The sequence below is a fragment of the Leptosomus discolor genome, chromosome 1 (assembly GCF_034619465.1).
Source record: "Leptosomus discolor isolate bLepDis1 chromosome 1, bLepDis1.hap2, whole genome shotgun sequence".
Lineage (NCBI taxonomy): Eukaryota > Metazoa > Chordata > Aves > Leptosomiformes > Leptosomidae > Leptosomus > Leptosomus discolor.
The window spans coordinates 198293548-198318739 of record NC_141391.1 but is presented as its reverse complement, the minus strand read 5'-3'; the positions used below and the strand labels follow the sequence as shown (position 1 = coordinate 198318739).

The following is a 25192-nucleotide window of genomic DNA, read 5'->3' as shown; positions in this document are numbered from 1 at the left end:
AATGAAACAGAGTATTTATTTCAACGGTAATATAAAAGTCATATCAACGGCCATGGATAGCGTTAAGGAAATACACTGAAGTAATTTCCCTATGCTGCTGTATTCTTCCTCAAAAAGGGTTTTATTCAAACTTCTTCAATAAACAGAAGTACAGTTTGCTAGAAAAGGTGTAATTAATGTCTTCAACTATACTGCACCAACATATCAAGATAACAACTTTTTTTAACGTTCTTTAGTGAAGTCTCATTAAGAGCATAATTTAACACTTAGATACTTCAACTTCAAAGTGCACAGACTAAAGAAACAAAGAAAATGTCATTATATTTTGGGATTTTAACACTTCCATAAAATACATGAGTATACCAAGCACCTCAGAGAGAGTCATCAGTTTCATAATGTGCAAATATGCTTGGAGTAACGCTACAGCAATATGAAGTCGTACATGGAACACGTATTCTCCATGCCTCTCCTAGTTTTGGCACCCTATATGAAGTTTCCATATAATTTAACAAGGAATTTCCAAAAAAAGCAGCTGATTCACCCTTCCTATTGGTTGCAACAAAAGGAAACAGCTTAAAAAAAAAAAAAAATCACCCACATGTAAACTCGGAGATTCCACTGCTAAAGTGAAAATTGTGAAAAAGTAAAACTTAGTTCACTAAGTCTAATTGTATAAGGCCAACACAAAAACGAATCAGTAATTTTCTGAACTGTTAACTACTCAACTATGAGGAAAAACTGTTCAAGTGCTAAAATCCAAAGACTAACAATTACATGTATGTCAAAAAATTAACAGATATGTTAACTTCCAAGATGCATCCATTCAAATAAGTTTTGTAACATTTACCTGTATCCAAGCGCTTTACAGGGGACTCATCATCAACCTCAGAATCTCCACATGCACTCCTTGATCTTTTCCTTGGGTGCAGAAGTGTCTCCAACCTTGGAAGGACTACAGACAAAAAGGTTTTGGTCCCTAGCTGTGGAGAAGTTGGCTGGGTTTCAGTGTTCTTTGCAGACTTTTGGGGGCTTATACTTTTCGATTTGCAGAAGAGAATGGATGTACGTCTGTTTACATCAGTTGATGACTCAGCTACAGCAGAAACAGTCGACTCATTGAGATTACTGTCAAGTAAGTGTTCTGGAGTGTGTCCATTTATTTCTTTCTGAATGGAAGTGCTATATAATTCATTATCAAATTTTACTCTTTTGTAAAGCTTACTCTGCTCTGGATTGAGTTCTACTGGTTTGAGGGTTGGTGGTTCTGAATTAGTCTCCAAGTTTGAAGGAAGAGGTAATGCATCTGATGGTTCAAGTTTAGGGGGAGATTTATCTCCTGAAAAAATTATAAATAGAGTGTGATTTTTGAAAACCTGTAGTTATAAAGTCTATTATAAAACTCACTATAAATGTGCAGCCCACCAAATAAATTGTTGTTTGGAAACAAAGCATAACATTTTAAAAACAAACCTTGTCTAGCAACAATCTGTCCTAGTTAGTAGTTCCTACTTTTATACTGGGAATGTAACAGGGATAGAAAAGTAGGTGTTTATAGTTGGTGTTAACGATTTACACCTGGATAAATACTTTTTACTTCTCATGCAGTTATGTTAGTTTCATTAACTAAAAACTAAGAAATCTATTTTTTTAAATATAAAGTTGAGGTGGTGGATGATTATCTGTTAAATGCAATTACACTGCCATTCAAGTAAAATTCTTGATAATATACATTTTTATCTATTTCACTTTATCAATATTCACCTTACCTGCCTAAGACAAATTTTATCAGATAAGGATTAAAAAAACACCTTTGTAACCTGATCTACTAGAGTGAGCTGAAATGTGTCATAAAATTTACAGAAAAGATTCGCAAAGCTGTTTTACAGTTGTGGCTAGAAGTTTAATCTACCAAAAAGAAATTACAAAAAGGGCTGAAAAAAAAAAACAAAAACAAAAAACCAACAACAAACACCCCCAAAGTCTTGCAGCTTGATTAGCCACTTGTTGGCAAATGCACACTTGACAATGCAGACTTAATAGGAGAAATCAGAAAAACCACCCTCTACCATTGATGACTGTTACTCTTCACTAGATCAGAATTGTAACAACAATGCCAACTCTGGATCATGCTCTTCATCATGGTTTTTTTTTGTTTGGTTTTTTTTTTTAAAGCAAACTGTAAACATAAGGAAACAGCTACTGCTCACTTTTGGACTTTTTTGCACAACAGCTGCAGTGAAAGGCTATGTCCTAAAAATGTTAAGCTACAAGTAAAAAAAAAAAAAAGTTAGTGTTTTCATTATCTGCCATTCCTAAAGAGTTATATTCAGTAGCACCATCACTTGAAGTTTAAAAAAAATAAAATTAAAAGTCATTAAACATTTTAAGAATATTTAACAGCCTCAGAACAAGACTAGCATGCTGAGTCACTTACACTTTTTCTACTATTGTTGTTCAAATTACAAGCAAGTTGTATGTCTGAAAAGTATCCTCTTAGTCACACTAAGAATTAAACACCAAGTTGCTGTTTGAATGGCAGTTAAGGACAGTCATTTTATTGACTTAATCTTTCAAAAATTTTGATAGCGTCAAGCTGCACCAGACACAATGTTTTATTTATTACCATGCTTCCACTTTCCCTTGAGCTCTTTCCTCCTCCCATTCAATACACTTATTCAAAATTAAACATGTCTCTAACTCTCCTAAAGAAAAACAGGTTAGCTTCTTAAAGAGTTGATCCTGAAACAAACTCAGAAGAATTTTTTTTGAGAGACTAGATTTTCTTTGCATCATTTAGAGATCAGCAATGAAGACCTCAGTAACTGATTTAAAAGCTAAAAATGCAAATACAATATTCAACTGAAACATAAAGTTAGGTCTTTCTAGTATACTGCTCTCACTGGAATACTGGAACTTAGCCAAGAGTTCCGGGACCAGTATTTTGAGAAGGAAGAGAAGCACAAGGGGAATGGCTGGTTAGATATGGCTGACTTGATTCTACAACATGAAGTTTGTTATGTCCTATTAACGGTTAGCTTCATTTAAATAAATAACCCCCCCAACCTACCCTCCACCCTCCCCAGACTCGAGTAGAGAATAAAAAAAAAAAAAAAAGCTACATTAAGACAGTACAACTGCCAGAGTTTTCAGCACCATTGACCTAGCTCACATGATCCCCAATACCTATTTTGGCATTTAAGTGGATCTCCAAAAGTACAGTTTTTTTCCACTCAGGCATTTCCGATTCGTTTTCTGATGAGGTTGTTTGTACTTTCATTTCTTAACACCTAAATTTTTAAAAATCCTTGCTACTGTGAAAAACAATGGAGGGAGGTTTTGTTTTAAAAGATCATTCTCATATTCTTAGAATATTTATTGTGATTAAGTGGCTACTTGTCCATTTTAAAATGAAATATAATATTCACTTTTTACACTCTAATTCACATGATTCAGGCACCTGACTGAAGAGGTTCATAACAGTACTGATTTAAACATGGTTTAAAATCTTACCTTCTTCTTCTCCATCTTGTTCTAATGCTGCACTTTCTTCTTCAAAACTTCCAATACCTGATTCTATTTGAGGAGCTTGGTTGTGTTGCTGACTTAGTTTGTTGCGAATAATACTGATTTCTTTCTTTAACAGCTTTGCTCTTTTGCTCCTTGACCCACTGGATTTCATTGCACAGGTGAGATCAAGTTTTTCTAGCAGCTCTCTCAGCTGTTCTTCCAAGGACATATGCGCTCTGTTTGCAGGATTCAGTAACCTATCCACTGAAGTCAAAATACGTATAATTGAAAATGTGTTAGTGTTTCCCAGCGTATTTCCCAGAACATAAGACCAACAGAATGAGGAAAAAAAATAAAATTCACTTGCCAGAATTAACAAATGTCATCAAAAAGCTACTTAGATTAGTCTTAGTAGCTTCACTGTACCAGTAAAATGTTGAAATGAATTCCTACTGCATTCCTACCACATAATTACTATTCTTCTTGATCAGCAATTTGCTCAAGAAAGTTAAGTAGTAGAGCAAAGAATTAAAAGGTCAGAAGAAAAACATAATTAATCCTTCCCACTCTAAGAGATGACTTCCTTCTTGCCAAAGGGCACGATTATGTTTACAAAGGAAACATGTTAATTATTCTCCTTTACTGCCAAAATCTCAGAAAACTGATGTGTACGTCAAAAGAAGTAATTTTAATTCTTAGTACTACAGACGTGCTTCATTTCTTAAGTCCGTAGGTTATTTAAGAAGGTGCTTAAGTTTATACACATTGGTAATCATTTTCCATGACTTACAAACAACATACAATTATGTGAAAGAAAGCACTCAATTTAAAAACCTTTTTCATGTATTTTGTTAAATTAGGCTCTGGCATTGTCAAAATTACAATTTGGATAACACTGTTTTCTAACAACAGATCTAGTAGAACAGAAACACTTGAATTTTTCAAGCAATGTTTTTAATGGAAGCAGGACAGGGGAAATTCAGTAAACAAACTGAATGGCAACACCTGTATGGAATGTACACACTGGGTGTAAGAAAAAAGGCAACTTTTAAAAATAATCCAAAAACATCTTACCATCTTCCCAAGAGAAAGGCTGGGGTGACTCAAGTTTAGGCCGTTCAGGTAAGTGCATTCCAGTTTCATTATTATAACCGATTCCTTCAGCATCTCGCCTAGCTTGCCTGAGAACTACACCTCCTTGATCTCTTAACCGCACCGCAGCTCTATAGAATATTGTATCTTTTGCATTGTATTTCATACAGTTATCTATGATAAGATTGAAGTCTTCTTCAAACTCACTGAGGTTTTTATAGCCTTGAGCATCTAACCGTTTTCGCATGGTAGAGAAATCCATAGGATGTTTAATGTGATCCAAATAGTCTGGAACCTTTGAATAAATATTTAAAACACAAATGGGTAAAATCAGCTTATTACAGACAAAGTAACATTAGCTATTAACTGATCCGCATTTTTAACATATTTTTTAACACCTCAAATCAAGAACTTTAAAGTGTGGCTGAGAATTGCACATCTTGATGTTGCAAATGTTTGCATGCCAGCAGAGGTTTATGTATTACAGGATTCTGCATCTTAGGTAACAAGATGGAGCTCTATTCAGAGATGCTGAAACTGCATGTTTTAGGAATTCTGTGGGTTTATGTACATATTATACATGTATTTATGCATATGCACACTTATAAATGTATGCATTTATACATAGGTACACATACATATAATATATACTTGCATGTAGGATATGCACACATACATATACACGCAATATATAGACATGTCTACATGTTACTTATATACATGTATAAACGTAATGTATACATGTGCGTATGTACACACACACACTCTCTATCTAGTTTCCCAGTAAATGAAAAGGAATTTCACCTGCAAGTAAGAACACAGTATCCACGCTTCAGTATTTAAGGCACCCTTAGGTTTTGCTTTATCAAATAATCTTATCACAAAAATCGATACGTACTCATGTTATTCTGTAAAAGTATTCCCCAGAAATTGTGTTGGTATACGAGCATAAATAGTCTTTCATAGCAGTAAGTCATAACTCATAACGTAAATTATCAAAACAGAGATTAAAAGGTAACATTGCTACCAACTCTGCATGCCATAATTTGTTTCTTGTTCATAAGTGCCACCAAGTCACACCTAAACATAAGGAAATACAGCTTAAAACATACCTCTTTAAGGTTCACTGGCTGAGCAAATATACGAGCAGAATCCTTTTCCTGAAGCTGATCCAGAACCGATCGCAGAAGTACAGTGAATGGAGTAAGCTGAAGTTCCATAGCAACCTGCTCAATCTTGACCTAAAGAAGTAATGAACATCCAGTTGAGCATTTTTCATTAAGATACTGCTTTAAAGTCTTTTTGCAGCAACAGTAGGTACTTTAGACATGAAACACCATACAAATACATTTAAGTAAATGAGTTCAATGCTACCTCCAATATCATCAGTTGGCATTTATCTGACATATTTTCAGCTGATGACTCTATAAGAAAAAATCATTTTCACCCCTTCATTGCAGACTCAACTTCAGCTTCTGAGAACTCAAATTTGTATTTTTATCTATAAATGAATTTCGCTCAGTTTAATTGTATTTATTCTTTTTGAAGTTTCATAAGAACATCTACCTATTTTGTCAACAAAGTGAAAAGAACAAGAATTTAAAAGTAACATCTTTAAAATTAAATTTCAGTTGTAGTTCCATGTTTAAAGTATAAAGAATGCATCTGTTCAACACTTACAGACTACATAAGACCAAAACAAAGATTAATTATAAAGACAATGTTCTATGTAAATTCCAAGAAAATAATTAAAAAAAAAAACCAATCAACAACAGCTTCAAATACTTGATCATCCTTCAGATTTTTCACTATTTTTGACAATATTACAACTCTACTCTATAGTTTTATTTTCAGATCATTTAAAGAGTTATCAACATTGAAACTGTCTTGTTATGGCAAAAGTAAATTCTTAATGACATTAATGGTGTGCGTGTATACATATAACACAAACATTTAAACAAAGTATACACACACACACAAAATACATGTGTATAAATAATAATACATAATACATGTGTATAGCAAGTGCTAGGTGATTGTACAGAAATGATGCATGGAATTCCAGAAAACAAGAATTACAAACTATATTATCTTGCAATGCATGTTTACAGCTTGCAAAAAGTAAAAACGGAATGGTGGTTTTGTGAATAAGAACAACTAAGGACTCGTAAGTGCAAACATTTTGCTTTCACAGTTTTCATATAAAGTGTTATCTTTCTGCATTATCTCTTCTTCAAATCTCTTCTCCCAGTAATCTTAACTCTAGAATATTGTAGGACTTAGATGCAGGATTTGTTGTTTTTTTTTTCCCTGGTTTTGGTCACAAAATAAAAGCACTGTTAAGTATAGTCAAATGTATTGGGAAAACCTGAAGGGATCAAATTTTCTACAGTTCTTCAGAAACCAATTGTCTTTGCAAGTCTAACAGAATGACTTGTTAAACAGTTTCTCTACACCAATGCATGCAGCATAGGCAACAAATAGGAGAAGTTACGAGGCCAACATGCTGCTGAATACCTATGACTTAGTTGCCATTACTGAAACTTGGTGGGACAAATCGGATGGCTAGAGTGCAGCTATCGATGGCTACAGGCTGTCCAGCAGGGACAGGCAAGGAAGGAGGGGTGGAGGCATTGCCCTCTACACCAAGAAATTGATAGAGTATGAAGAGCTGTCTTTGAAGAATAGACACGAGTAGGTTGAAAGCTCATGGGTAAGAATTAGAGACCAAGGCAACAAAGGGAACCTTGTGGTTAGGGTCTACTACAGGCTGCCTGATCAAGGGGAGCCTATGGACAAAGCCTTATTACTTCAGCTAAAGCAGGCTTCACGCTCACAAGCTCTTTTCCTGCTGAGGAACTTCAACCACCCTGACACCTGCTGGGAAAGTAGCACAGCAAGATGTAGGCAATCCAGGAGATTCCCGGAGCGAATGGCGGATACTGGATCTGATGCCCATAAACGTGACTGAGTTAATCAGTGACATCAAGATTGGAGGCAGCCTGGGTTGCACTGGTGGAGTTCAGAGTCCTGCAGGTCACAGGTCAGGTGAACGGTCAAGTCAGGACCCTGAATTTTAGGAAAGCAAACTTCCAGCTCTCCAAGGAGTTAGTCATTAGGACCCCCTGGGAAATTGCCCTCAGGGACAAGGGCGCAGAGTAGAGCTGACAGATTTTTATGGATGCTTTCCACAGAATGCAAGAACTCATGACCCCCAGGTGTAAGAAATCAGGCAAGGAGGGCAAGAGACTGGCATGGCTGAGTCAAGACCTGCTGGTCAAACTAAGGCAAGGGCAAGAAGGAAATGCACAGGCAATGACGGACACCCTGGGAAGACTACAAGGGCACTGCCCAGTTCTGTAGGGATGGGGTCAGGAAGGCGCAGATGGAGCTGAACTTGGCAAGGGACACAAAGACTAATAAGAAAGGCTTTTACAAGTATGTCAAACAGAAAAGGAACGTTAAAGAAAGCATGTCCCCCCGACGAACAAGACTGGCAAGCTGGTAACAACAGAAGAGGAGAAGGCTGAGGTTCTCAATCATTTCTTTGGCTCAGTCTTTACTGGCAAGCTCTCTTCCCACATCTCTCAAGTGGATGGACCTCAAGGCAGGGACTGGGGGAGCGAAGTAAGAGAAGATCAGGTTCATGACCACCTAAGGAACCTGAACATACAGAAGTCTATGGGACCTGATGAGATGCATCCCACAGTCCTGAGGGAACTGGCCAATGTAGTTGCCAAGCCACTCACCATGATATTTGAAAAGTCATGGCAGTCAGGGGAAGTCCCACATGACTGGAAGAAGGGAAACGTTACGCCCATTTTTAAAAAGGGTAGAAAGGAGGACCCTGGGAACTATCAACCTGTCAGGCTCACCTCTGTGCCTGGGAAGGTCATGGAGCAGATCCTCCTAGAAGCTCTGCTAGGGCACATGGAGGACAGAGAGATGATTCGGGACAGCCAGCATGGTTTCACCAAGGACAAGTCCTGCATGACCAAGCTAGTGGCCTTCTATGATGGAGCGGCTACATCAGTGGACAAGAGAAAGAGCTACAGATCTCTTCTACCTGGACTTCTGTAAGGCCTTTGACACGGTCCCCCACAACATCCTTTTCTCTAAGTTGGAGAGATATGGGTTTGATGGGTGGACTGTTAGCCGGGTGAGGAACTGGCTGGATGGTTGCATTCAGAGGGCAGTGGTCAATGGCTTGATGTCCAGATGGAGATCGGTGATGAGTGGTGTCCCTCAGGAGTCTGTACTGGGACCAGTGCTCTTTCATATCTTCATCAATGACATAGACAATGGGATCAAGAGCACTCTCAGCAAGTTTGCAGATGACACCAAGCTGAGTGCTGCAGTTGACATGCCTGAGGGATGGGATGCCATCCAAAGGGACCTGGGCAAGCTTGAGAAGTGGCCAGTGTGAACTTCATGAGGTTCAACAAGGCCAAGTGCAAGGTCCTGCACCTGGGCTGGAGCAATCCTCATGATCAATACAGGCTGGGGGATGAGGTGGTTGATGGCAGCCCTGCAGAGAAGGACTTGGGGATACTGGTGGATGAAAAGCTGGATATGAGCCAACAATGCGCATCTGTAGCCCAGAAGGCCAACCATATCCTGGGCTGCATCAAAAGAAGTGTGGCCAGCAGGTTGAGGGAGGTGATTCTCCCCCTCTACTCTGCTCTGGTGAGACCCCACCTGGAGTATTGCATCCAGCTCTGGAGTCCTTAACACAAGAAGGACAAGGTTGTGGACCTGTTGGAGCAGGTCCAGAGGAGGGCCATGAAAACGATCAGGGGGCTGGAGCACCTCTCCTATGAAGACAGGCTGAGAGAGTTGGGGTTGTTCAGCCTGGAGAAGAGAAGACTCTGGGGAGACCTTACTGCGGCCTTTCAGTACTTAAAGGCAGCCTACAGGAAAGGTGGGCACAGAATTTTTAGCAGGGCCTGCTGCGAGACGAGAGGAGTAATTGTTTTAAACTAAAAGAGGGTAGATTTAGACTAGACATAAGAAAGAATTTTTTTACAATGAGGGTGGTGAAACACTGGAGCAGTTTGCCCAGAGAGGTGTTAGAAGCCCCATCCCTGGAATCATTCAAGGTAAGGCTGGACGGGGCTTTGAGCAACCTGGTCTAGTTGAAGCTGTTCCTTCTCATTGCAGAAGGGTTGCACTAGATGGACCTCTAAAGGTCCCTTTCAACCCAAACCATCCCATGATCCTAGGATATTTTTATACATTTTAAACAGTTTGCCTGAGTGTGTGCATGAACGCATGTTTCTTGATCATATCTGATGATTAAAATACAAATGCTGCAGCCTTTCTATTGAAAAAACTATGTGTAAGAAGAAACTATCTTTCCTTCATTAAAAGTTTCACCGAATTAAAAGGTACTCCCTTTACCTGTTCTCTTTTTAATTTCTCACGCTTACGTATAAGCTCAATCAACAAACGTGCTCTTTCAAGATCATGGCGCAGCCTTTGCCAGTACTTCAATTTTTCTTTTAAGGCTTGCATTTCTTCATCATCTTCTCTCTAAGAAAAGAATCAAAAGGTTTTCATTAATTGAAAAACATTAACCTCTTTGTATAAGCTTGTTTTATACAATTACTGAACATATTCACAGTAAAGGAGAAACTAGTGTCTTACAGATACGGCGCTTGGTCATAAGCTTCATACTGCAACAAAAGACAACCTCTGGTCATCTTTTCTTAACCACCTAGCTGAAAACAAAATCTATAAACTGGGAAGCAATCCTATGTTTAAGGCTATTTACATCAGAAAAAGCAATATAGCAAACAGCAACCTAGTAGTGTAACAAGTTGCAAAATAACATTCGGTATTTTCACACCAAAATCCAAACCAGGTGAACATCATCAGCTTCTTCAGAAACTCAAGCCTGGTAGAAATAAATTCTTGCTATGCTCAACGCAGTCCACCTCACCCGCACTCAGCAGAATTAGGACATGCTTGTAACAGAACAAAATCATTTTGATTTCTGATGACAGGAAATGAAAAGCAATTCATTAAATAATATAGTAACTTCAAATGGTACTGTAAATGGATAATGTAATAATATAACCTTTTGGTAAATGGATGAAAGAATTTAATTCACACATTTTTAGGAAGAAGTAGTGCTCAAACACTTGCAGTATTTAGTTTGATTTGTACATACAGAAAACAGAGCCTTTCCTGTTTGTTTTTACTATTTTTCACAAGAAAGAGGAGGATATTGGCATACTACCTATAGTATTCAAATGGTATTAGTAATTTACCAGAAACAAGGCCATAAAAAAAAGGTCCTGATATTAGTACCAAATACACAAAAGAAACATCTACTTTAGCAAATTATTACATTTTAAATCAATATTTTATAAAAGAACCTCAGAAAGAGATCCAAAGCTTTGTATGCTTGCCTGTATCTAGCATAATGCAATACACACTTGATAAGTAACCATCATAGGTTTTTTGGTTTGTTTTTTAAAAACTAAGCGAAATAATAAATTCCGTAAGTTATAAAATATGTAAGACACACGAATAATGAAAACTAGCTAAGCAGATGAACAATAACCAACGTTAGAAATTGTTACAGTCAAAGCAAAAATCTCCTTAATACAAGGATCATTTAGAAATGTCATAGGTCCACTAAAGGAAGCTTGTGCAATTTCTCAGGCAGAAGGTTCTAAAAATAGAATTGCAAAAACTGGAAGTTTTAAAAAAAAAAAACAAACCCAAACAGATTTGTGAGTGCTACCATTCTATGATCTGCATTGTATTCTATTGCTTTAAACACTTTGTAAAAGTAAAGGCAAGTACCTGTGGAAGCCATGCAGTTAGTTTTAGTCAAATCCCTGACTTCAGTGAAGCTGAAAACTCTGAACTATCAACTCTCTCTGTATTACAATATATCAAGCTGGAAACAAGAGTTTGTTCCTCTTTTAAAAAAAAAAAAAAAAAAAACAAAAAACCAAAAAACTACCAAAAAAAAAAATCAAACATTGTAGCTAGAAACTTCTATGTCCCTTTCCTAATGACTATTACTAGTTACAGTTGTAATTTTTTTTAAGGAGTTAAGTCTTGAATTAAACACATAATAATTTAACTGTTGAGGATCAGAATAGTTTAAAGTAAATTTTGACAGAACAAATATTAATATGCACATTTTCAATTCCTTAACATTCTCAGCGACTCACTGAATTAGAAAGTCTACTCTGCCGCTAACTGCTGTTCTCCTACACCCCTTCATCTCTGAGTACAGACCCCATGCACGGAAAAGCAACCTAACTGTTAACTGACATAGCTGTACAATTTTTTTCATAGTTTTACTGCTTTAAGGACCAAAATTAAGCTGTGGCTATTGCTAAAATTGGAAGGCTTGTCCTCCCTTTTGTTGCAGCCATTCAGAGTCTGCTCTTTTGCCCTATGTAATTGCATAGTTCATGAAACTGGAGTACTGATCCTGCTGAAAGCCAAGTCAACAAAACTATACCAGGTTTAGGGTGGGTCAGGAAAGTGAATACAGCAAGGAAAAGAACGTTACTTTGTTAAACCATGTCTTGGGGTAGTTTATTAGAGACAAGTATTTGACTAAATCTGAAGATGCCATTGTCCTTTTTGGTTTTTTTTTAAAAAAGTATTCTTTTAGTTGAATCAGTTGTTTGACTAATGTCATTCCATAAAATAGGCAGGTAGGTGTAAATCTGCAGATGTGACCCAAAGTATCAAGAACATCTTGGTTGCTTCCTTTTGTGCACAGGTATACTCTCTTCTTGAACATCACTCTGCCTTGGGGATTAACAGCAAGCCTTCAATTTTTTGACACTTCTATGCAAATCAGTGTTGGTAGACACGGTTACAATAGCCAAGATAAACCCCCTTTACCCTTAACCTACTTACTACCTGACATACAACATATGTCTTAGATTAAAAGATCCAGGGAAGCTGAAAATAGCATGATGCGCTGGTTTCAAATATCTAACTAGTAAAAACTTAGATGACAGGAGTTCCTTTCAAAATTTTTATTTTTCAAAAGCTTTCTGACAATGAAAGTTTCTATTAACTTCCTGGTAAAGAGTTCTTCCAAATCTTTCTTTCTATAAGAAAGCAAGAATGTTTCTTCTGGCTGACAACACAGGAAAAATTTAGAAACTAACTCTGATATTTTCTGATGGACTTAGCTCTTGCTGAAGCATTATCTAGAAAAGCTAAAACTGACACATTTATTAACACTGAGGGAAAGGAGAACGCTTCTGAGCCTGCACACAGAACATGCGTCAACTGAGAACTGGTCTTCAGCTCCAGTCCCCACCATGAGTATGTTACCGGTCTCTGCACACTAGCAGAATACTGTCAGCGTACCAACGGCTTACCTCTTACGCGGGATGTGAATACACGGGGACAGCCTCATTCCCTACAGGGACTGTAACTTAATATGAGTCAAACAAAGTTAGAATTACAGTGATGCAACTGGATCTTGATCAATACAACCAGTTTTATTAAGACCCTTTGCTGGCACTTGTACGCCAGTCAAAACCATTTAGTGGTTGCAATCTGTGTTCCTACTGAAACCTTCAGTGCAGATATGACCCTAGTCACAAACGCCTTCTACTTGTTTCTTTGAACAGTGGTTTTAAACTAACCTCAGTACAGCAGCAACAAGCTATTACACTTAAATTTCATGTCTTATCTTCATTCACACATTCTTTAAGTACAGAAAAAAAATAAAACAATGGGGATGTAAATCATTATTAGAGTATTTTCAACACCCTTCCTGAATTTCTAGGTGGAGAAAAGTGACTGCATAACTCATTCTTCCAGAGGGTTCCTTGTTCCTACAGATGGTGAATAGTATATAAGCCAAGATCATCTTGCCTGATTTAGAACTTCAGTTGATGTAACATCACCTTGAAAAGCATATCATAACTGAGCTCCGAAACACGTTCATTAGGAAGTAATTCTAAATCATGAACACCTCCCCCCCGTCAAATTTGTTCTAGTAAACAAACATCGGAGAGGGATCAAAACCACCTTCCGCTAGGCATCTTGAAACCATTTTCAGGGTTTTCATTCCTTAACATTTCTTTTCAGTTTAAATAATAATTAAAAAAAATCTCCTCTGAATCTGTATTACATCAGTGTTTATGCTCCTTTGATTGACTGAAAATCTATTTAGGTTTCTTCATGTTCTGATCTCTCATATAAAATATGGTAAAATGAATTTTTCCCATCTAGACTGAAAGGAACAGAATTATCATCTACAACTCAAAAAGTTTTGAGGCGTTCTCACCACAGCTGTTTATTAAAGTCCTCATTATGGTTTGACTTATACTTGGAGCAATGAAGATTACTAATGCAACAAATACTTTGCAGTTATGACTACTTCAACAGGTATTATAAATACACACTGAAGACTTCATGGAGAAGACACTGTCATACCCAGGACACTTGCTGCCCACTGAAAAGCACTACCTACACATTTCTTAACAAAATAATTTTATACTCAGCTTTACTTCAAACTCGCTTTTTCTTTTCAAAAGAAAATGTTAATTTCAACTATAAGTTTTCAAGAACGAAGTCTCAGAAGTGCTCCAGTTTTTAATAAACCATAGAAATAGTTTCCAATTAATTTAGAAAATATTTTCATTATTTTCTTACTTCAGAATAGTTCTGAAATTAGAAAAGAAAGAAATAGCGTTTGTACAGGAGTGCAAACAGGCAAAAGAATTTTAAACAGCTCCTATCTAAGGCTTATTTTATTATAATCAAACATCAACTATAACAATAATTTTATTTTGGTAGTTACTATTAAAATATTTAGAAATGTTGCAGTCTCATCATGCCATCTCAACAGGAAAAGTACTTCTCAACTAGCAAGTATAATTTTTTCAGACACTAACTACAGTATAGGTCTATACTGCCACATAAGCCCCGGATTTTTGTGCTTGATCTTATTACTTCTATGCTCATTCAAAACAAGAAGTTTACTCTCTGAATAAATTAATTTTAGCTATTATTAGGGAACTGCCAGGCATCACTCTTCAGAATAGAAACTTCTCATACAGAATTAAAAGATTAATAAAAGATTAAAAGTAGCTTACAAAATATTTTAGAGAAGTTACAGCTCAAAAAATATTAAAATGGAGTAATACAGAAGCAACAAAAGAAAAACAAGTGATCAATTTATATTCAAAGTTAATTCCACCTAAAAGGTATCCACCTAAATTCCACCTAAAAGGAATCTGAGCATTTCAGCTATGAGGAAAAGCTGAGAGAGCTGGGACTGATTAGCCTGGAGAAGAAAAGGCTCAAGGGGGAGGCGGGGGGGACACTCATCGATGTACACAAATACCAGACGGAAGGGTGCAAAGAAGACCAAGCCAGGCTCCTTTCAGCAGGGCCCAGTGACAGGAGCCGAGGCCATAGGCACAAAGCACAAAACAGGAGGATCCCTCTGAGCATCAGAACAACACCCCCACCCCCCCCCTCTTATGAGGGTGACCAAGCACAGGCACAGGCTGCCCGGGGAGTCTGAGGAGTCTCCATCCTTGGAGATATTTAAAAAGCCATCTGGACACGGTCCTGGGCAACCTGCTCTAAGTAGCCCTGCCTGAGCAGTGAGGTTGGACCAGATGACCTCCAGAGGTCCCTCCCAACCTCAACTGATCTGGGAATTATTAATTAGGTTTTTCTCATGAAAAGCTAAGAAAATACACACAAAAATGACAGCTCAAATAATTAGGAAGCAGTGTTGACCATGGTATTTTTATGACTACATCAACTAATAATTTAATCAGCAAATAGCAACTCAATTCAAACAAAAACAATAGTTAAGCTTTGAAGGAAGAAAAATAATCTCAATTTAATACAAGTAAATAATCATAAAATGCATTCTTAAGTTCTAGAGGCTATTTTACAGGAACAATTCCACTGGAAGTCAAACACCTGGAGAATGGAAAGAACACAGCCAACTACATTTTCAGTTCAATGAAAAAAGGTAACTGGGATGCAGTAAGAATTTCCACATCATGATGCTTCACAGTATTTCAAGGTCTACACATGTGGATCTGTACACAGAATTCAGAAAAGACATTTTAATTATTTTTGAAGCCAGCCACTTACTTGAAATCAAAACCATGAAAGACCTGACAAAACCTCTAATGTCATATTACAAAAACGGGAAGCAGAAGAGTACCACTCTCTGAATCTCATACACATCTAGAGTGACTGTTTTTCAGCAATTCTGACTGGTAAATGTGCACAATTTTAACCAACCTCCACGTATTTTAGCTAGGATGACTTTTAATTGAACAAAGTATCAGCATAAATTTATGCTTGTCCTAATCCCACTTAATTACATCAAAAGTGAAACGAGAGGTTGAAACAGGTCTTTCAACTTCAACAACAACTTGCTCTTTGCTTTGTTATTACACAACAAGGTGGGCAATAAGGATCTTAATTAGGAAACTGTAAACTAGCATGTTTAACCTTTACTCTGTAAAAATCCCCGTTCTTCTCAGTTGTAAAAGTTGTCAAAGACGACATTTGCTTTGCATCTTTTGATGAATTTAAAATAAAATGTATTTTTTATCTTACCAACCCATAGCACATCGAGGAACAAGTTCCAAAAACCACAATACTAGTCAATGAACAATAGTATTAGGATGGTTTTGGTGACAGTATTTCTGTGAAACATTTCAGCAAAACAAAAGAAAAACCTGCATATTTTATCTATTTTTTTTTCCATATCTCACTGAAAAGGATTAGATAACGCCCGATTTCCAATATAGGTCATACTACTTAAGAATAAGGCAAAGAAGTTACTCAGTCCTCAATAAAAGACTTTTTATTCCATGCTGTTTCTTGGTTAATTTTTTACTCTATAAAATAGAGATTTTACTGGTTTCTTCTTGTAAGTAAAAAGAGTGTCACATACCTGTTGTGTGTTTCTTTGTGACTGTAAACTGGACTGCAGCCTTCTCAACAGAGGAACACCATTCCTAGACAGTCTTTTAAGCAACCAGTAACTGTGCACTCGTTCAACAAACTGCTTCTTCCGCTGAATGGCCACCTGATTCATAATCTTATTTAATCTAAAATATGGAAAAACTGATATTGTATTTTTCACAGTAAAGCATAAAATGTATTTGTCTATGGAAACTAAACATCAGATATATATGAACGTATAATGTAACAACTGCAGTGATCATCATATTACTAATTTCTTTCAGTGTCATCCCTTTCAGTACAAGTATTTCTGAGCAGTAGATTACAATCAAATACATCTGCTTGACACTGTGGTTTCTACCAAATACATTAAGGTACTTTATAAAGCCAAAGGGTATCAATTTTTTCATGATCTTTATCTCAAGAGCAATCACAGACTAGGGCTGAGAAGAAAGCTTTATGTGCATTTCAGAATAATTTTCCTATTGAAAATAAAATCAGAAATAAAGCTCTAGATCTCTGCAAAAGTTTTCAGGTCATTTGATGCCACCTTCATATAGCATTAGTAGTTATTTTAAAGTCAATATATCTTCAAACTTTTTACATAAAAATATGCAAAAAAAAGCTTGTCTTATTCACCTAATATTATTTTTTTTGTAAATAAAGCAAACAAAAAATGTAAAACACTTACTTTACCCCACACATAAAATGAATATATCCCCACAGAAAAGATGCAAGAGAGGATACAGTTACATGAAATATCTTGATTAAATAAACAGTATTTTCTCCAAACTTGTTTTTAACAAATGCAAATACTATTTACATATACTTGATTTACATACACGGTTTAAAAATACTCTAGGAAAGTGCTATATGAACATCACACACAACAACCTTGACTCCTATTTTTTAAATAATGACACATTAAAATGTCCAAGTCTCACACACGACACTAACCTCTCAATACCTGCATACAAAGAAAAGTTTATCTGAAACAGATACTCAACTCGCTGTGCCTACAGAATCTTGAAATCATAGAAAAAAAAAAGTTAATGGTTGTAGAACAAAAAGGTTTAGTCTTTGTGTGACATTGCAGTGATTTGTCACTGGTGGAAGCCCTTGCAAAATTAACACAAAAAGCACCAAGGCACCAAGCACCTGCATAGTCAGGGAGACTGTTCATTCAGCTTGAGGGCAGGGGTGAGTCAGAAGGAGAGAAAAGGATTTCCCTGAGCTAGATGTAAAACAAGAGTTACAGAAAGGATAATATCAATGAACAGAAATCTGTTAATTCTTCACTGAGCATCTTATTACCCATAGCAAAACTCTATAATGGATAGTAGGTTTACTAGATTCTCTAATAAAATTTAATACCAGAATAGGAAAAACTAAGTTCAAGAAATGTCTGACTTGTAGAACACTATCACGAGCTGTTTAAATAAAAACCACAAACATATATATATTAGTGTTTTTCTGCTTTTTCCTTTTTAATATTAGGAATAAAGCAGTTTCTCACGTAAGCGATAGAAGAAAAGTAGTCAAATACCTAAACAAAATGTAAAGCTATGAGTAAACCTTGGGTAAATTGATTTTTAAGCATAGCTGGGCAACTTGAATAATATTTTTCAGACAGACATAAAAGTGAGTCTGCCCTGAATTCACCAAAGGTCGTCTGTCCCTGGTTGTTTTTTCTGGGCTGCGTAGAAGGTAAGGTGAAGTAGGTCTACTCAGTGCTATGCTAACTCCAGCTACAGAGCTTTCAGCCATCACAGGGTAAAGGCAGAGCAAACATAGGTTTTCTTTGAAGTAAAAGTCCATTGTGTCCTTCGGTTCTACAGTGATATTGTTTTTCAATTCATAACTAAGCCAGTTAGGCATTCTTGAAAAATTTTAGCTTAACTTAAAGCTTAGAAAATCTGTAGATGGACTTAGGACTGTCTTCTAAGTCTTTCACTGAAGGGCAGAGGCAAGCTCCACAAAGACTTACTCAGGGCAGAACAGACCTTGATGTGATCGTACTAAACTCAAAACACAACAGAACTACAATTAATTATAGAATGCAGTCAAAATCAAATAATTACTTTCATACCTCTCTCTTGTAAACAGCAAAACCTACTGAACCGAGTCAAAAAAAGCACAGCCAAATATATACCCACTTGGAAAGATCAGAGAATCACAACATAAAGAAAGGTGCCTTGGCTTCACGCCCATCAGATGTGGCAAGACTAGGCAAACATCTCTAATTACAGCTTTCTATTCACAGATAATTATAATAGTAAAGTGCTAGAATAAGCTTAGGAAAGATGTTCACAGAAGATATTCTCCAACTTTCAAAATACAAATAAACAGAAGGTAATTTGGAGTGCAGAAACTACCTAACAAGTGGTAGGAATCTACTCCTCTGTCTTCCCTCCAAATAAAACCAAATACTGGCTGTTCATGTCTCATTTAGACACCAAACTTCGGTAGTGGCAATATATCAGCAATCACCCCTTAATTTCTCAAAATACAGAGGTCAGAGCCTCTACGCTATGATCTTCTTGACATAATAAGGATGTTACATCTGCTGTGAGATCCCCAAGAAGCTACTAACCATGGCACAGTCCTCTAATCATCTTTTTTGCTTAGTCAGATACTCCCAGGTAGACTTTCACTGCCCAAAATGCTTTAAATTTTCACAGAATCATGGAATGCACTGGGCTGGAAGGGACTCCTAAAGGTCCAACCACCCTGCGGTGAGCAGGGACATCTTTAGCTAGATCAGGTTGCCTAAAGCCCCACCAAGCCTGATCTTGAATGTCTCCACGGATGGGGCCTCCACTGCCTCACTGGGAAAACTGTTCCAGTGCTTTACCACCCTTATGGTAAAGAACTTCTTCCTAATATCCAATCTACATCTACCCGTTACTAGCTTAAAACCATTGCCCCTCGTCCTTTCGCTATGTGCCCTTGTAAACAGCTCTCCTGTAGGCCCCCCTCAGGTACCAGAAGGCCACTGTAAGGTCTCCCCAGAGTCTTCTCTTCTCCAGGCTGAACAACCCCAACTCTCTCAGCCTGTCTTCATAGGGGAGGTGCTCCAGCCCCCTGATCGTTTTCATGGCCCTCCTCTGGACCTGCTCCAACAGGTCCACAACCTTGTCCTTCTTGTGTTAAGGACTCCAGAGCTGGATGCAATACTCCAGGTGGGGTCTCACCAGAGCAGAGTAGAGGGGGAGAATCACCTCCCTCAACCTGCTGGCCACACTTCTTTTGATGCAGCCCAGGATATGGTTGGCCTTCCGGGCTACAGGTGCACATTGTTGGCTCATATCCAGCTTTTCATCCACCAGTATCCCCAAGTCCTTCTCTGCAGGGCTGCCATCAACCTCATCATCCCCCAGCCTGTATTGATCATGAGGATTGCTCCAGCCCAGGTGCAGGACCTTGCACTTGGCCTTGTTGAACCTCATGAAGTTCACACTGGCCACTTCTCAAGCTTGCCCAGGTCCCTTTGGATGGCATCCCATCCCTCAGGCATGTCAACTGCAGCACTCAGCTTGGTGTCATCTGCAAACTTGCTGAGAGTGCTCTTGATCCCATTGTCTATGTCATTGATGAAGATATGAAAGAGCACTGGTCCCAGTACAGACTCCTGAGGGACACCACTCATCACCGATCTCCATCTGGACATCGAGCCATTGACCACTGCCCTCTGAATGCAACCATCCAGCCAGTTCCTCACCCGGCTAACAGTCCACCCATCAAACCCATATCTCTCCAACTTAGAGAAAAGGATGTTGTGGGGAGCCGTGTCAAAGGCCTTACAGAAGTCCAGGTAGAAGAGATCTGTAGCTCTTTCTCTTGTCCACCGATGTAGTCGCTCCATCATAGAAGGCCACTAGCTTGGTCATGCAGGACTTGTCCTTGGTGAAACCATGCTGGCTGTCCCGAATCATCTCCCTGTCCTCCATGTGCCCTAGCAGAGCTTCTAGGAGGATCTGCTCCATGACCTTCCTAGGCACAGAGGTGAGCCTGACAGGTTGATAGTTCCCAGGGTCCTCCTTTCTACCCTTTTTAAAAATGGGCGTAACGTTTACCTTCTTCCAGTCACGTGGGACTTCCCCTGACTGCCGTGACTTTTCAAATATCATGGTGAGTGGCTTGGCAACTACATTGGCCAGTTCCCTCAGGACTCTGGGATGCATCTCATCAGGTCCCATAGACTTCTGTATGTTCAGGTTCCTTAGGCGGTCACGAACCTTGTCTTCACTCACAGTGGGAGTGACTCTGTCACCCTGGTCCCCATCTTGTGGTCCCTTCAGCTCTCGAGGTGCACGGAGAAACATTGCCAGTAAAGACCGAGGCAGAAAAATTGTTGAGAACCTCAACTTTCTCCTTGTTTGTTGTCATCATTTTGCCAGACTTGCTCATCAGGGCGGGGACACACACACTCTCTTTCACCCTCCCTTTCTGACTGACATACGTGTAAAAGCCCTGTGTTACTCTTCACATCTCTAGCCAAATTCAGCTCCAGCCACGCTTTGGCCTTCCTGACCGCATCCCTACACATCCGGGCAGCAACCCCATATACTTCCCAGGATACTTGTCCCTGCTTAAACTGCCTGTGCATTTCCTTCTTGCCCTTTAGTTTGACCAGCAGGTCTCGACTCAGCCATGCCAGTCTCTTGCCTTGCTTGCCTGGTTTCCTACATCTAGGGACTGAGAGCTCTTGCGCTCTGTGGAAAGCTTCCTTAAAGATCTGCCAGCTCTGCTCTGCACCCTTGTCCCTGAGGGCAATTTCCCAGGGGGTCCTATCAACTAACTCCTTGAAGAGCTGGAAGTTTGCTTTCCTGAAATTCACGGTCCTGACTACACTCCTCATTTGACTGCTGCCCCTTAGGATTGTGAACTGCACCAGCGCCTGGTCACTACAGCCTAGGCTGCCTCCAGTCTTGACACCCCTGATGAGCTTGCCTGCATTAGTGACCATCAGGTCCAGCATCGCATCCCCTCAGGTAGGTCTGTCTATTTCCTGCCTTAAGAAGTTATCATCAAGGCACTCTAGGAGTCTCCTGGATTGCCTACAGCTTGCTGTGTTACTTTTCCAGCAAATGTCAGGGTGGTTGAAGTCCCCCAAACGGGATGAGAGCCTGTGGACACTATACCTCCTGTAGCTGAAGTAGGAAGGCTTCATCAGTCAGCTCCCCTTGACAGACTATACAACCGTTTGGGGAAAAATAAGACACAATTCATCCGCTGCTGTAGAACCCTAGAAATAGTATAGCCTGGGTATTGATTCTGAAGCTCTCACCCTTCACAGCACTACCACATTGGGAAGAGGTTCTCACTCAAAGATACACTGAGTAACAGTGAAGGCAAACACAAGCATGAAATGCAGCACATAGGTATGCACCAGTCTTGAGCAAGTTCCTTTCTGCTGCTTAAGCTTGAATTAAATTTGTAAATCTTGAAATTAAATTTTAAACTAGAATTTTTAAATTCTTTGAGGTCTTAAAGGAGTCTGCTGCACATTCCACTTCCTTTTTTTCAAAGGGAGAGATGGAATTAAAAAAAAAATTATTTAAGAGTAAAAAAAAAAGTATATATTTGAAGCAGGTAAGGGAGAGATGTTTGAAGACTTTTTAGTTCTGCAATCCAGGATTTGACTTGCACAAGACAAGATTAACTGCTACACTACACTGACAAATCTCCCACACAGAGGCAAGGCTTAATAACTTAGGTCACCTCCCAGAACTACAAAAAACACCTCAGAAAAGGCTTTTTTTTTTGCTAAGGTATCTGTCTACCCCAGAACTTCTTCCAAGTATAAAACATCAGAAAAGTACAGCTTTCTGTAGAGTTTTATTTCCTAATGGCAAATCAAGCATAGTTAAGTACTGGGAGAAAAAAAAAAAAAAATCAGATATTTAGAATGCACATTAAACACAAGTGTATCAACTGAACCGGTGCTTTCTCTTCAGAAAAAATAGATCGATCTCATTGCAATGAGTAATCTCATTACTTAATAATTTTTTATATCTGTTAAGATTGCCAAATAAGTGCAAGACTACTATTGAAGACAGCTCAAAGAAGAGAATGTAGGAACATACATCTGGAAGATACCACCAGAGTTACTCTCCCCTATCACAACTGACTTGAGACACGTCAAGAGGACAAAAAAAAAAAAAAAGCAACTATAGCAACTACAGAAAGAAAGCAAGCAGGGAGACAAGAAATGTTCCTGCTGTCCAAGTTTCACAGCAAATTTGTTAAAACAAAAGAGGTATCCTGAAGTGGACCATGTTAAGTGCTAAATGCTTTTCTCTCAAAATATTTCAACATTTAACACAATTAAGCTAAACCCGAGCGGAACAGTCTTACACTGTAACTTGCTGCAGCCTGAACCACTGTTCTGAGGTGTTAAGACCAGCTCAGTGGGGCTCACAGTATGTTGTTTTTCCCCTCAACTTATCAGTTACTTAAAGTACATTGAAAGAAGAATTTGAAAATTCTTTAAGAAGTAGTTGTGTTCCTATGAAATTCAGTAGCTGCTGTTACATAACTGGTCTCATAAAAGAAGCATTAGGTTTCAAGCTGATGACCGCCGCAGCCTTTTGAAGTTTTGGCACCACCAGTCATACTCCCCCTTTATTTTTTTCTTTTTTTTGGGTGACATTCCAAGACTACACAGACGTCAAAACATTTTTCAAACTGTTTTATTTGTGCCACAGGCAACTGAGAAAGCCAGTACTACTTCCCTTCCCCAGTCCCGCTTGTATCTAACTGTAAAATACTGTGACATGTACCACAAACATGATATGGAGGTATCTTACAGCCCCCTGCTTGTCTTTAAAAAGGGAAAGTCCCTCTTCAATTGAACGTTTCAAACAGCACGTGCAGTTCCCAGCCTGAAAACACAGTTCAGGATGAAGTGTAAATTATGGCATTAAAAATACGCTGCATTTACAAAAGCAACAGAAGATGAAGAGAGGAAACTGGTTTGTTTTGAAAGGGTAAGCCAGACTCAAATAATTTAAAATGAAAGTTAATATACAACAGCTTTGGTGAGAAGCTGTAATTTACCAGCTGCTCTACACTAACCCTCTCCTCACACAGAGACATTGATGGATAATCTTCCCTGCAACAATACTTTTAATGCACTGGTCAAAGCATTCAGAGAAACCTGAGTGTTACTCAGTCCTCTATTTCCTCATCTTTTAGATAAATGCATAAAATAATTTTTGTCAACGTTAAAAGATGTACTCTTGTCATATGAGCAATCTCGAAGCTTCCTTCTTCCCACTCAAGACTGCCTTCCTCTCCCAGTTTCAGTTACATGTCACTGTGGCAACTGCTGCAACTGGTTGTAAGAAAAAGTGAAAACAGTGTGGTGACTAATGATGCAGCAGTTTAATCTAAGAAAGGCAATGAGAGATGATCAGCCACTTTTCTGTTAATCATCACTAACCGCTCCACAGACCATGCACGCTTTTTAACCCCACAGATACCATCATTTTGGTATTACAACATATGAAGACTTCTATAGCATCTTTCTGTTCTCAAGTTTTTAAAATATTAACTGGAGGGAAAATTTCCTTAAGCAAGCAAGTGATTTTGCCAGTATTACTATAGTAACTCAGGGCAGAAGGAACTTAGTATGAAAATCTGTAAGATGAAGTAAGTTCAAATACCCACCAAATCCAAACAATTTTCAAACATAAACTAAACCTAGTACTTCAGTTACTATACTTGTTCTAAGGCTCCAGTTTCATTAATTTGTTATTTTGCACCTGCCTTTATCCAACACAGCTGTATTAAAGGTAGATGCAAAAGAACAGCAAAACTAAACTATACTCTGTAAAATTTCATTTAGTATCACTAAAATACCAGTTTCTCTTGACATACAGTAATACCCATAAACAATCAAATTATGTTCCACTTTACTAGGTAAATAAAACAACCCTATTTTCCAACACTAATATTGCAGATATGTTTCTAAAACCTGTCAGAACAAAACATAAAAAAAATCCAAATTGAACAAATTGTAACAAAGTAAACTGACTTTCAGGAACATCTGAATTCCCAAGCCTGGCTCAGCAAAGTTCCACAGAACATACAGGCTCACAGGAAGCAGGAAAACCACAAAAATTACCTATAAACAATTATAGTCATTCCAATGACACCAACTGGAAGAGATTTAGCAGAAAAAAAAAAAAAAAAACAGAACAAAAAGCTATGGAAGTATCTATTTTGAGAACTGGAATTAACTGCAGAGCCTTGCCACCTACTCCTCCTAGCTCTGTATCCCAAAACTTCAGCTTTCAAGATGGGAAAGCCTGCTTGGACAGATGGAATCCTACTCTTCCTGCAGAGTAACTTTGGGAGCAGCTGCTTATCAAAGAGCATTCGTAAAACTTGCCTTTCAGTACACCTGGGTTTTTTTAAACAGTGGAAAGAATTTTGATTCTGTGTCTGTATCTGTTACTCCCTTGATAAAAAATTCAAACTGCTGTACGATTTCTCAGCAAAAAAAACCCCAACCAACCAAACCAACCAACCCAGCAACCCTTTCAATCATCTTTAAAGACAACAGAGGTAGATGAATAATGATGTAAAAACTGCACTCTGTATGTCTTTGTTTCCTTTTGAAAAAAGGTAAGGATAAGGTTTCTTT

At 38.2% G+C, this 25192-nt stretch overlaps 1 protein-coding gene across 3 annotated transcripts in view; it reads right to left on the bottom strand.

The window, feature by feature from the left end:
- The window catches only part of BRD1 (bromodomain containing 1), a 68391-nt gene that overhangs the window by 30124 nt on the left and 13075 nt on the right, over window positions 1-25192 (bottom strand). For 2 of the 3 annotated variants that reach the window (XM_086480576.1, XM_086480583.1), the window contains exons 3-8: window positions 16529-16685; window positions 10000-10131; window positions 5712-5840; window positions 4582-4894; window positions 3511-3771; window positions 848-1336 (exon numbers count right to left, since the gene is read on the bottom strand). In XM_086480576.1, the coding sequence (XP_086336702.1) occupies window positions 848-1336; window positions 3511-3771; window positions 4582-4894; window positions 5712-5840; window positions 10000-10131; window positions 16529-16685 (1481 nt within the window). The remainder of the gene's footprint in view (window positions 1-847; window positions 1337-3510; window positions 3772-4581; window positions 4895-5711; window positions 5841-9999; window positions 10132-16528; window positions 16686-25192) is intronic. The other variant, XM_086480582.1, reaches the window with a different exon arrangement.